Source organism: Rhizophagus irregularis, chromosome 23 (assembly GCF_026210795.1).
Source record: "Rhizophagus irregularis chromosome 23, complete sequence".
In the NCBI taxonomy this organism is placed as follows: Eukaryota; Fungi; Glomeromycota; class Glomeromycetes; order Glomerales; family Glomeraceae; genus Rhizophagus; species Rhizophagus irregularis.
In genome coordinates this window covers 1,420,745-1,433,697 of record NC_089451.1, presented here as the reverse complement: position 1 = coordinate 1,433,697, position 12,953 = coordinate 1,420,745, and the positions used below count along the sequence as shown (strand labels likewise).

The window sequence follows — 12,953 nt, the reverse complement described above, 5'->3', positions numbered from 1 at the left end:
ATCTTTGGAAACTATGATATACTTTATTTTTTAAATTAAATTAGGTTTCATGGATATAAATTTGAATTTGGTTGGTTTACTTATTTCTCAGTCGTGAGTTTACGTAAAAATAGTTGAATTTATAACTTTTTTTACTTTCAAAACAAAATAGTTCCAGCAAAAGTATCGTTGGAACAACTTTTTTCTTTAGCTAGCAAGTTGCATGTCAAAAGTATTTTTGTTAATTGGACTTAGTGTAGCTATGGTAAGTTTATGGAACGTGTGGAATTTATACAGTTCATACAGTTCAAAACGTACTCAGGAAGAGAAAGAAAAAGATAAGGTAAAGGGTAAAAAGAGTTTTTCTTTTTCGTTACTAATTTTATTTAAAACTATAACCAACTTTAATTAATTATATTTTTTTTTTGGATTTAAGAATACTTTTACTCCAAAAACGAATAGTCAAACAAATAAAATTACAAATAAGACAGCATACTCTTCATACTCTTCAAGAAGAAATTCTATTATACCGATGTAATTATGTGCTTTTTAACGTTCAAAAAAATTTTGTTTTTTTTTTATGAAAAAAATTCGTATTAAAATAATTCTTTAAATTTTTCTTATAATAGATCAAAGAGTATATTGACATTTGAATTTATAAAAGAAATTGGAAAAGGACATTATGGAAAGGCTCTTTTAGTCAGAGATAAAATTTTTAATAAGAAATTTGTGTTAAAAGAGATACCGTTAGAAATCTATGAAAATCATGATTTATTGAAGAATGAACATATAATACATAGTATATTAGAGTAAGAAATGATCAATCTTATTTATTTATTTATATATTTATATTTCTTTAATAACATATATTTTCGAATTTTTTTTTTAGTAATAAGTTTATTGTCAAATATTATGGAACAATTGTGTTTGGAAATTATATTTATCTTATACTTGAATATGCCCCACAAGGAGATGTTTTAGAATATATTTTAAATAATGGATCGTTAGATGAAGTTGCAGCTGCAAAGGTAAATGAATCTATAGTTTATTTTTTTTTTCAAATTGTTGTATCATTTATTTAATGTTAATTCTTATTATTTTTAGATAATTTTACAAGTATTATGTGGAGTCGATTATATGCATCAACGAAATATTGTTCATAGAGATCTAAAACCAGATAATCTTTTGCTTTTTGATAAAGGCCTCGTTAAAATTTGTGATTTTGGACATTGTGGAGTATTGACAAATGATAAAGAAAAGTACGTTAAATTAAATTAAGGATCTTTTAGAATTTTTTTATTTTTGTTAATAATTAATTTATTACTTAGATTAAAAGGTGTAGGAGTTGGTACGCCTGTTTATAGATCTCCCGAACTTGTATTAGGTTTACCACATAACGAAAAAACTGATATATGGAGTATAGGAGTATTAACATATATGTTTCTTACAAATGAATCTCCTTTCGAAGATGATGATGAATTTAATATAACCAACAGGATTCTAAAGGCTGATTATACTTTACTTGATGATGGTGTTTCTGTTGAAGCTAAACATTTTATTTACTCGGTAAGTATTTATAATATTAATACTGTTCATATTTTGATTCGTTTTTCTAATTAATATAATTTTTTGTTTTTAATAGTGTATGCAAGTGAATCCAATGAATCGTCCATCTACTCAAGATTTATTAAATCATCCTTGGATTCTGAATTGTGTTTATAGTTAAAAAAAAAAAAAAATTTATATAATCAAAAACGAACATTAAACATGAACATTTATTATTCATTTATTATTATTATATCATAAAACTTAAAATTTTATACACACACATATATATATCCACATTATTAGTAATTATAACGTTAATATTAGGAAATTTGAGTATTGGATTATTGGGTTAAGGCTTAAAAAGAACTAAAAAGCTTTAAATATACTGGCGCTGGCAGCTGGCGAGAGTTATTTTTAGCATCAATTGAATAATTATTAAAATACTTCAAAAATCCGGAAATAATTGTAAATAGGGATGGACATTTTAACTATTTTTAATCGGTCATTTCATTAGGGGGTTTAGCATTGAGGGGGACTATGAGGGTTTGGGTTATTTTTAATCGCTTGATTATTAAAAAAAAAAAATTGGAATATTTATTGAAAAGTTCTGTCGGGATTGTAGATATAGTCGTACATTTTCAATCATGTTGTTATTGATAATCTTACTAAAGTATATAATAATTTATGAATAAATTAATAATATACATGATAGTATGTGATTATAAGGCATGAAACAAATTGTAAATTCTACAGGTGGATTTTTTTTTTGACTCCATCACGCTTCACGCTTCATATTTGTTTCTATTGTTAACAACAATATCATTACATACAATACTATTTTGAGAAAAACTAATAATCAAAAATAAAACTGGACTATTGGACACTTTTTGTTTTGCCTTACGGTACAAAATAAATGAATTTGGTGGACGAGGAATTCTTTACTCGTTTAGTGACTGAACTTATAGTCCAAGTCCAATCAAAAATAACTGGGACCAACACTGAGTTAATCCGATTTCGTAATGTTGTTAAAAATCTTGAAATGGTCCATATACACTTCATGCTAATCGTGATATTAATTAGCACGTATGTCAAGAACATTATTTAAAATTCTTTAGCTCTCCGACATCCAGAAATCTCACATTGGATTAAACATATTGCCATGAATCTCTTCATAAATAGGATCACATGTACGTATGGAAATTGTCTAAAATCTTCCAGATTTTTCAAAGAAAATTGAGAATCGTACCCTTTCGTTCACATCTACTGAAATGAAGAGTATAAATTCATAAATTAAATGAATAAATGAATAAATAAAATAAATTTACTTTTTGTTTTAGCAATTATAAGCTAAAATCTTTTTTTAAGATCTCACGAAACAACTAAAACGGTAAACAAAGGCACCCAAAGAAATGAATACCATTTGAATGATACAATAAAAATGACAGTATTAACTAACCATCGGATTTTTAAAGGTAATAATAAAGGCCAGTTGACTTTGAAGAAATTTTGTGCTTTTATCAGTCCTGAAGGAACGAATGATCTCCTCCTTTTTTGGCACCCAACTATTTTCAATTTGTTTCAGACTTGGCCCTTCAACCCATTGCACATTTGGTCGTATTGGATCGTCATCCAGGTTGCTATTCTCGTCTGAATCTTTGGAAGCTGGGACAATTTCTTCCCAAATATTACCAGTATTAACATGACCTTGCGAGTCTTCATTAGATATTAGCTTCAAATAATCCTGAATTAAGTGTAACTCCCCTTCATTTATACAAAAAACTACCAGTGCGCAGTTAACAGTTCTTAAAGTCATCGCTTTTTTCAATGCCCAAATAAGACAAAATTTAAGATTATCACCAATATAGAAACTGCGATGAAAGCCGAAAGCATGGTTAAAATGACTGCATACAGTAAGATCAATTCTTCGGGCGATGTTGGATGCAGCAACACTAGTCGTTCCATGGTACCAAATATTTGAATCATCTTGCCCTGGGTGTTTAATCTCCATAATCAAATTAATAAATTCCCTAAGTTGTTTCAACTCTTCATCTTTAATTTGTTTAGAGATAGTTCCTTGGTAATAAAAATGTTGAAGATTTTTTGGCAACTTAGTCTTGACCGAATTGAAAGGACATGGTGCTGGTGTACTTGTGGACTTACATTCCATACGAATATACCAGGAAAACCATTCCCAAGGCGTATAATCATAAAAAATTGGCAAAAAATTATTGTAAAAATCCAATAATGCAATCTTTGTTTGTTTTGAGAAGTATTTATCATCGACAATGTCCATAAAGTCCTTCACATTACCAAATTTCTCCCTAAAGAAGGATAACATAATATCATCGTAACTGTCCTCTTCATAAAATTCTTTTTCTTCTTCCCACCATGAAATAACATCGTTTAAATTGAAATATCCAATGTCTACAAAACTCTTGACTGGTGAATCTGCTTTAGCTGTCGTTAAATCTGCTTCAGACGTCTTTATGTTAATACTCTGTAATGAAAAATAATATCGAGATTAGTGATGAAATCAATAAATTGAGAAAAGTAAATTCTGAATTTGGTTTACTTACGTTCACTGAGGAAGCCAAAAGAACGTATTCAGTCTTTTCTTGTGGAGATGCATTCACCCACAAATGTTCGACTACACTTGCGATTGTTTGTTTAGTTAAGTCTTTACCATATAATGAGACGAAATATTTTAAAAGTTTACGTCCGTTAACAGGATGATCTCTGAGATCTATCTTGTTTAAACGTTCGGTCAACTTATCAGGTTCCTTAACTGGGGGAGGAAAAACAAGCGTTCTGTCTGAACGTATAACTTCCAGCATAGTTTCATATTGTTTGTGTAGATCGGTCATTTCTTTTAGTGACAGAATAATGTACGAATAAAACAGTAACTGCTTTTTTTTTAAAAAAAAAATAAAAATAAAAATAAAAATTAAGATTTCTCATAAAATTTTCCAGAAAAATTGCGTTTTAGATTTTGGCCAGAATTATCGAAATTCCAGATGATCACTTAATCAAACAACAAGTTACGTGTCACATGATTAAAATCGTAACTTATTTCCTAATGCCGTAATGCCAGCCGAGATTAAAAATATTTTATGAGATAGAAATACAGCACTAAACGCTATAATTTATTGCTTTCAAAAAAATTTTTACATACTCGCGTTAAAAAATATTTTTTCTATTATTCTTGTGTTCACCATTCTTTAATATCTAAGACTTATGAAATCGATCCGTATATTGGATAATTCAAAAACGGAAGATGAAAGATAACAATGAGAAGGTTTCAAGTTATCAACCAGAGATTAAATCTAACCGCAGGCGTCTATTCAAGTATTCAAGTATCAACTAGAGATTAATTCTAATCACAAGCATCTATTCAAGTATCAACCAGAGATTAATTCTGATCGCAAGCGTCAATGCGTTTATTCAAGTATCAACCGGAACTTCATTCTAATCGCAAGCGTTTATTCGGCGAAAAAATATTACTTTACGAAGTAACACGAGAACATAGAGAATATAAATGATAAATTTTGACCAGATAGGTATGAATTTATGAAAATTAATACAAGTGCCACCCGTTATAACGACATCTCATTATAACGACATATTATTGTATAACGACATACCATTTTTTGGATTCCTTCCTTTATGTCGTTATATAAAACATAATAAATCACATTACAGTCAAACCTTTATATAACGATATGTCGGGACATATATGAAATTTTTAGGAAATACCGATAATTGTATGTCCTCACATATAGTAGGAAAATAAAATTTTATCGGTATATCAAGTTTTTAATAGTATATCGGTATATCGAATATCAGGCTGCTGTCATTTACCTTATATTACTACATGGTTACACCGATTTTTAGGATTTTTTTAAAAACAAGTCTTATTATATATTATAATCTACAAAAAATAAAAAATAACATTATAATATTTAGCACGTAAAAAGTTGTTCGCTTTCAAAAAAAAATTATTAAAAAAAAAAAATAATCTTTCCTTTTTTTTTTACTCCCGATATAGAAATTTTAAATATATATTTCGATTTTAACTATGAAAATATGAAAATTAAATATTTGATTTGAAATAATCTCAAATCTCAATAACTTCGGTGATTCGAATATTCCGAATTTGAAATTTTTTTTATCGGATTTCAAGTTTAAAAAAAAAAATTTTTAATTTTTAATTAGAATTTAGAACTTTAGAACTTTTTAAAAATTTATTTATTATCATTTATATATTATTATTTATTATTATTTTTATTTTGATTAATTTAAATATTTTAAAAAAATTCAATAACAGAGAATAATTGTGTAAAAAATTTTTAATATGTACTTGTAAAGCATGAGAGATAATTGTGTAAAAAATTTTAATATGTACTTGTAAAGCAATGAATTGGAATAATGAAAAAAAAAAAATAACACAAAGACAAAAAATTTTTCGGTAAAAAACGAGAGTGAGAATGTACAAAAAAGCAATAAAGCATAAAGCAATAAAGCAATAAAGCATAATAAAACATGATTGGTAAATTATTTTAAACCACCAAATATTTTTTTTTTGATTTTTTTCATTTTTATTTATTTTTATTTTCTATTTTTTTTTATTTTTTGAATTTTTTTTCATTTTTATTTATTTTTATTTTTATTTTTATTTTTTATTTTTATTTTTTTTTAATTAAAACCTCGCATTCTCGCATTCTTTTGACCAAATAAAGATAACTAAGAAACCAATTTATATTTTTTGATTGGATGTTAAAGACGCTACTGCGGCAACTGAACATCCAAAATACTTCATAATCACGCGATTAATTTAATTTTAAATGATGCAAAAATTATAAATTTTAAATAATTAAAAAAAAATATTTTGTAAATATAGAAAAAACCCTCATGCTTTTTGAATATTTGTAACTCAGCATAGTTAAACGCAACATTAAGCAGATAGATAGTATTATTAACGCACGACATAATAAGACATAATAAGCGCATAATGTTTACAAAACATTTTCCCTCGTTAGATTAAACGAAAAAAAAAAAATATTTTTTTTTTTTTGATCTAAAAATTTCTTTGTTTAAAAAATGAAAATTAATTTAAAATTACCATATACCATATCATGAATAATCATAAACAATTCACACCCCTTTTAACTTTTTTTTCAACAAATTAAAATTATTAATTATTACAAATTTAATTTAAACGATTACTAAACGCGATATCATACATACAGTAATAAATGATGCAGCATAATTAAATAGCAACACAACTTTATCTCGCTTTTTTGGCTTTTTTTTTTTGTGCATGTGTATTCTCCCTTAAATGATCTAAAAAAAAAGGAGATGTAAAATATGTAAACTATGTAAACTTATATAAACTATATAAAAACTATATAATCTATTTAAACTTGCCAAAGAAAAATCCGAATAATCATAACCGAATATATACCTATTGCCTATAATTCATCTTTTTTCTTCTTGTTCTCCAAGATTAGAAATGTTCAAAAAATGTTCTGTAACGAAATTCTTCACTTATTGGTGTAAGTAATAAAAACTTTTAAAGGAAATATTAAAAAAGTTTGACTCGCGTCGAGATTGGAAAATGATGATGAAATTTGGGGAAAACCGAAATCTTGCGTTATTTTCACTCCTTACACTTGCGCATAAATGGGAAAATAAAAAATTAATTAATTTACCTAAAAAAGACGCGATTTCAATTAGGAATTTTCTGTAAGAGATCCTAAAAAAAAAAGTTTAAATAACTTTTTTAAATTACAATCAATTAAATCAATTATTTAATCAATTTATAATATTTTATAATATTTTATAATATTTTGTAATAATTTGTAATATTTTTACAATACAAGTTATTAAACTTTTAATCAAAGTTAGTTTTCAATCAACGAAGAAGATTTTATCCATCATATTTAAAGAAGTTTTTTTTTTTCATTGATTCTTTTGAATTCTCAATTTAGAATAAACGAAAAGTATAAGTTATATAAAAAAAGTAATTTATTTTAATAAATATATATTTTGATTAAATAAAAATGATTTTAAATGAAAAAAATTTCTTGAAATCTTGATTTATTCGTCTAATAATAAATTTATTACAGTATTTTTTCGTAGATCTTTTTCATTGATCAGAATATATACCGTATGTGATACAATACGTAATTAGTCTTTTTTTTTAAACATGGGTTTCAAAACTATTTCGATTTATAGTAAAATTTTTATTTTCCGAAAGGGTATAATGATTTCATGTATTTTCATGTAAAAAGTTTTTTTTTTTAAAAAAAAAATGAATATCCGAAATGCAAATCATAAAATAATAATGAAATTTACCAAATTTATCAGCCTTCTTTAAACTCTATGTAGACATTGATGCAATAAATTAAAAAAATTAAAAAATTTTTTCAGCCTACTTTCTAATTATGGTCTTAACATTTAATCATTAAAAAGTAAAGTTGGAAGATCCTCACGCCTGAAAAAATTTTAATAAATAATTTTTAAACCACGAAACAGCGAAAAAAAAAAAGAAAAAAAGGTTCGGTGACTGACATATCGGCCGCATAGGATTTAAATTTACTAAATCTGGTAAAAATTTCTGACAGCGGATCATACGATGAACAAAAAAGACAAAATAGTATTAGTCATTATGTCGTGTTACTACTTAATACAGGGGTCTACAGGGGTCATCAAACTCATTTACAATGAGTACATGACACTTTAATGACACTTAACTCTTTAGGTAATTTCTAAATTTGTATTACAAGATGCATTGTATTACAACAAAAGTCAATGGGCGAACAGACTATACGCCCACCCACCCTTGATCGATTTTTCTGTTTCATTATATATTAAATAAAATAAATATATATCAATAATGGGTATAAATTTAAATTTAGGTTTGAAACTGTTAAACCATAGTCAGATGTGTTGAAGATCTAATTCTATAAAAGTATATATAGAAATTTTTTGAGTAAACTTTTTTTAAAAAAAATCATTAAGTCATTTAAGTCATAAAAAGATAAAAAAGAAAAAAAAATTTTTTTTTCTTATCGTTCAAAAATATTATTATGGATGTGATAAATATTTACCTTTAATGTAATTATTATAATGAACTTTACTTTTAATGTAATTATTATAATGAAATTTACTTTTAATGTAATTATTATAATGAACTTTAATTTTTAATAATGAAATATCCGATTCTTTCCGTCCCGATATATTTCCTATTTTGCGTAGTTTTTTTAAGGAATTGAGTCGCGCTTTAAAGTTTATTCCGAAATAGAAATTCCGAATATTCAATTTATGGTAAACAAGAAGGCTGCGCGTATCTTAAGATGTTTAACCAATGACTTTTTTTCTTTTTCATCATTAGAAGTGGTATGTAAAGTTTTGGATACAGTAAGATTAATGAAAAAGTACAAAAATTGATGATATATAATTACTATAAATAGAATTATACGGAATGTTATTTACGTATTTTACGTAAGTTCAGAAGAAAAGAATTAATGACAGACTTTTTAAAAAATTTAATTTGGAAAACAAAACAAAAAAAACCTTTCTATCATTGATGAAATTCTATTGGATGAAATTTTATTGAACGTATGATAATGCCGGTAAAATAGTTTAATATAATTTAAGTTAGAATGAGAATATAAGATTAAGTATTTAATTCTTTTATTATTTTAGGAAAAAATGCGTTTCTCACTTTCCCATGCGTGATCTAATCCATCACATCTATTTTATAAAGCGTATGTAATGTTTTGTAAATAAACAAACAGCGTGTAAATGTAAATTCAGAACATGAACTTTTTTTAATAAACAAATCTGCTGCATGTGAATTATAAAGTAAATAACATGAATGAAATTAACATTCATGGCAAGAAAATGAAATGAGAATTTGTAAATTTATTCGTTCATTAATTTATTCGTATAATAATTTATTAACTTATTCGTTTATTAACTTATTCGTTTATTATTTTATTCGTTTATTAATTTATTCGTTCATTTTTTTAAAAAAAAATATATCTCTTTTTGAATAGACAAGGAGATATACGAAATATTAAAATAAATAAATTAGAAATTAAAATGAAAAATAAAAAAAATAAAAAATAAAAAATAAAAATAATTTTATCAAGAACAAATCAAAAATTGATATCAAGTAGTACGATTATTAGTTCGTACTGTAAATAGTAATTTCATATGAATAATTTTTATATGTTCTACACGATCATATTTGAGAAGAAAGATAATCGTAATATCGTTAATAATTCATATTACTGCGGTAATAATTTGATGGTTCATCCCCCCTAAAAATATGTTGATACAAATATACAAATATACAAATAGATACAAATAATATAATTAATGCAATTAAATACAATCAAATACAATTAATACTATTAATATGATTAATACGTAAAATTTCGTAAGTATTCATTCATACACCTTTCATTTAATTCTACATATGTCAAAAAGAAACAATAATATAATTTTTTCTTATTATCATTTTACCGTTACATAATTATATATATACTGTATATTATATTATTTATTACTATTAATAATATTATTATTAATATTTTTAGTTTCTTTAATTTTTTCGACAGCATGCAAAAGCAATCTCAAGTCATAATTATAATTATCAACTTACAAAAAAAGTAATTATGCAATTATTTTTTTAAAAAAAACAAATAAATAAACAATTCTTAAAACAAAGACCATTATTAAAAATATAATTAATATAATTTGATCATATTTCCAAGAAAAAATGGTAAATACTTTAACATTGTCAAAAGTACAATGGGAATTTTGATTCGTTTGATTTCGTAATGCATGTTTGATTGCGTAAATAATTAGTGACGTTAATGACGTAACAAGGTTGCTGCGCCTCTTAAATGTGACCAAAATTAAGACTCCTTCTTTAACGCGAACCAGTATACACATAGTATACACATAGTATACGTTACATGTTCTATATAGAAAAAAAATATTTTTGGGAGGGGTAAATTTCTTTGTTAAAAAATTATAAAATTATACAAGGAAAAAAACAATTAGACATCTAGTTCAATATTAATGTTTTACAAATATCTTATCAATTCAAAAACAGTAAAACCAAATAACCAATCATTTGAATAAATTTGAATAAGTTCAAAAAGAAACAATTTTTTTTACACTTGGGTCATTTTAATAATATTAATTAACATACTATTAATAAGTCAGTATATAGTATTAAAGTTATAAACCAATCAAAATAATTAAACTTTTTCTAATATTTTCGTTAAAAAAAAAAAAGTCATATTAGATACATTTATTTAATACATCATTAATTAATTAAATACGTAGTTAACCGGATTTGATTTTTTAAATCACTTGTATTCCTTGAATGGATATTCCATTTCTGAATTTTTTCTCATAAATTTTGAATTATTAAAATTATTTTCTAAATTTGGTTAATCTTTACAGAATATATTTGGATAAATAAAATGGAAAAAAAAAATAAATGAATATAAAAATAGTAAATCTATTCATTCCAGATTTATTCGGTCACTTTTGTATAAAAACTTCAATGTTAGTAATGTAGTAGATCTTTTTTTAAAAATTAATGTTATATTCTTCACCCCCGGTCCTCCTAATACTCTGTATCCCCTGTATAAATTAATTGATGATCCTTATTTATTTATAGCATTATTTATAGCACATCGGAAATTTTGTATATCAAAGATCCCCGTAATACTCAATAATATCTCCTATGGTAATTTATATGTTTTCTTTAACAAAATAAGTAATTTGAAATTCCATAAAAGCAAAAATCGCATAAAAATGTTTGTAGTACTTTTGTCCAAATTAACATATTAGGATATCATTATATGATTTTATGCTATTTTGCTTATTTTTGCTGTTTTATGCCAAATAGCCAAAATTATACATATAGTAGTTATAGGGTATGATGCATTCTATATGTGGATTATAATTAATTGATTTTCATATCGCATATAAATATATTCGATGAAAACTAGTTTAACTTTTTAATATTTTAATATTTCTTCTTTTTTTCTTTTTTGAAATGATATATATATTTTTTTTTATTGGTATATGAATTTCTAATTATAGGTCAAAGATTTTTTGACGAATAGAAATTTATTTCTTAACAGCTGATGAATTTTATTTTCATCATGCAAAAATATGATTTGCATCAATGAATAATCGTACACTATATATTCACTTGAAATCGTGACAAAATTCTTTGGAGATATGTTAAACCAATTACTATAATAGAATATTTTATTTTAATTTGTTAAAAAGAAAAAAAAAGAATTATTTTTAATGTTTTTTTCGTTATTTTATTTTTCACTGGTTTTACTGGTTTTTCTTTTATAATATATACCCAAAAACTAAATTACCCACTAATTGGTGAATCTTGTTTTCCATATTAATATATTCCAACCATTGTAATAACTTCCCCGCAAAAAAAAAGAAAAAATAAAAATAAAATAACAAATATGTTTCGTGGATTATCAACTTACGCAATATTACCCAAATCCCCTGATTAACAATAATCAACCTTCTTTGTAAATAGCCAATGTTAACTCGTAAAAACTTTTCCCCACAAGGAAATTGGACCAAATATAAACAAAAATTAGAGTACATGTAAACTAGACCTAATTTATTAATAGATATATTGTTACATTTAAAAAAATTATTAACAACGTCTACCTTGTCATATTTGTCATAGCATACTTTCTTAAAAGATGCAGTGTAAACTACGTGACTAAGCCTTGCGTTAAAATTTAATCGTTAATTTATCGTTAATTTATCGTTAAATTTTAATTAGATTTTTTGATTACTACTTTTTAGTTTTTACATGATCAAAAATATTAATTAATTTATTGCGTATGGGATTAGTACGATTGAAAAATTTAAAGTAGTTTCAAGCGAGTTTTCAACATGTGTGAAAACAAAACATGAATACACAACATTACCACATTACCGAAATCTCAATTTGTGCTACCTTCCTAATTAAGCTTGTCATAAAATTGCTGTTCACTTAATATGGTAAATCAAATCGTACATTTTGTGAGTATAAACAATAAAAGCTTAATTTTTTATTATATAAAAAAATTTTCGCTTTAATAGAGGAAACTGATTCTTAATATGGTCTGTTCAATGTTCTAAAATTAAAAACCGATATTCAATCCGATATTTTCGATCAAATATTTGATGTTTATTCTTTCTAAGTAAAGGATTTTATTTTAAAACATCATTATTTTTTTTTTTCTTTGTTTTCCAAAAACGTAAAACAAGTCTTTTTTTTTGAATTCTTTTTTATTTATTTTATTTTAATTTTTTTTTTTTATTTTTTTTATTTATTTATTATTTATTTTATTTTATTTCATTTTTTTTTTTTC

The 12,953-nt window shown here is 24.6% G+C and overlaps 2 protein-coding genes across 2 annotated transcripts; one reads left to right on the top strand and one right to left on the bottom strand.

Annotated features, from left to right (window-relative positions):
- Window positions 1-49: 49 nt before the first annotated feature.
- Window positions 50-1,705, top strand: OCT59_015272 (uncharacterized protein; the record flags this gene model as incomplete). Its single annotated transcript, XM_066139913.1, has 9 exons — window positions 50-70; window positions 152-162; window positions 235-322; window positions 416-513; window positions 609-788; window positions 869-1,007; window positions 1,084-1,238; window positions 1,308-1,545; window positions 1,622-1,705. The coding sequence occupies 9 exons, from the start codon at window positions 50-52 to the stop codon at window positions 1,703-1,705; spliced, it is 1,014 nt and encodes a 337-aa protein (XP_066002742.1).
- Window positions 1,706-2,781: 1,076 nt separating this feature from the next.
- Window positions 2,782-4,391, bottom strand: OCT59_015271 (uncharacterized protein; the record flags this gene model as incomplete). Its single annotated transcript, XM_066139912.1, has 3 exons — window positions 2,782-2,787; window positions 2,984-4,024; window positions 4,104-4,391. The coding sequence occupies 3 exons, from the start codon at window positions 4,389-4,391 to the stop codon at window positions 2,782-2,784; spliced, it is 1,335 nt and encodes a 444-aa protein (XP_066002741.1).
- Window positions 4,392-12,953: the final 8,562 nt, after the last annotated feature.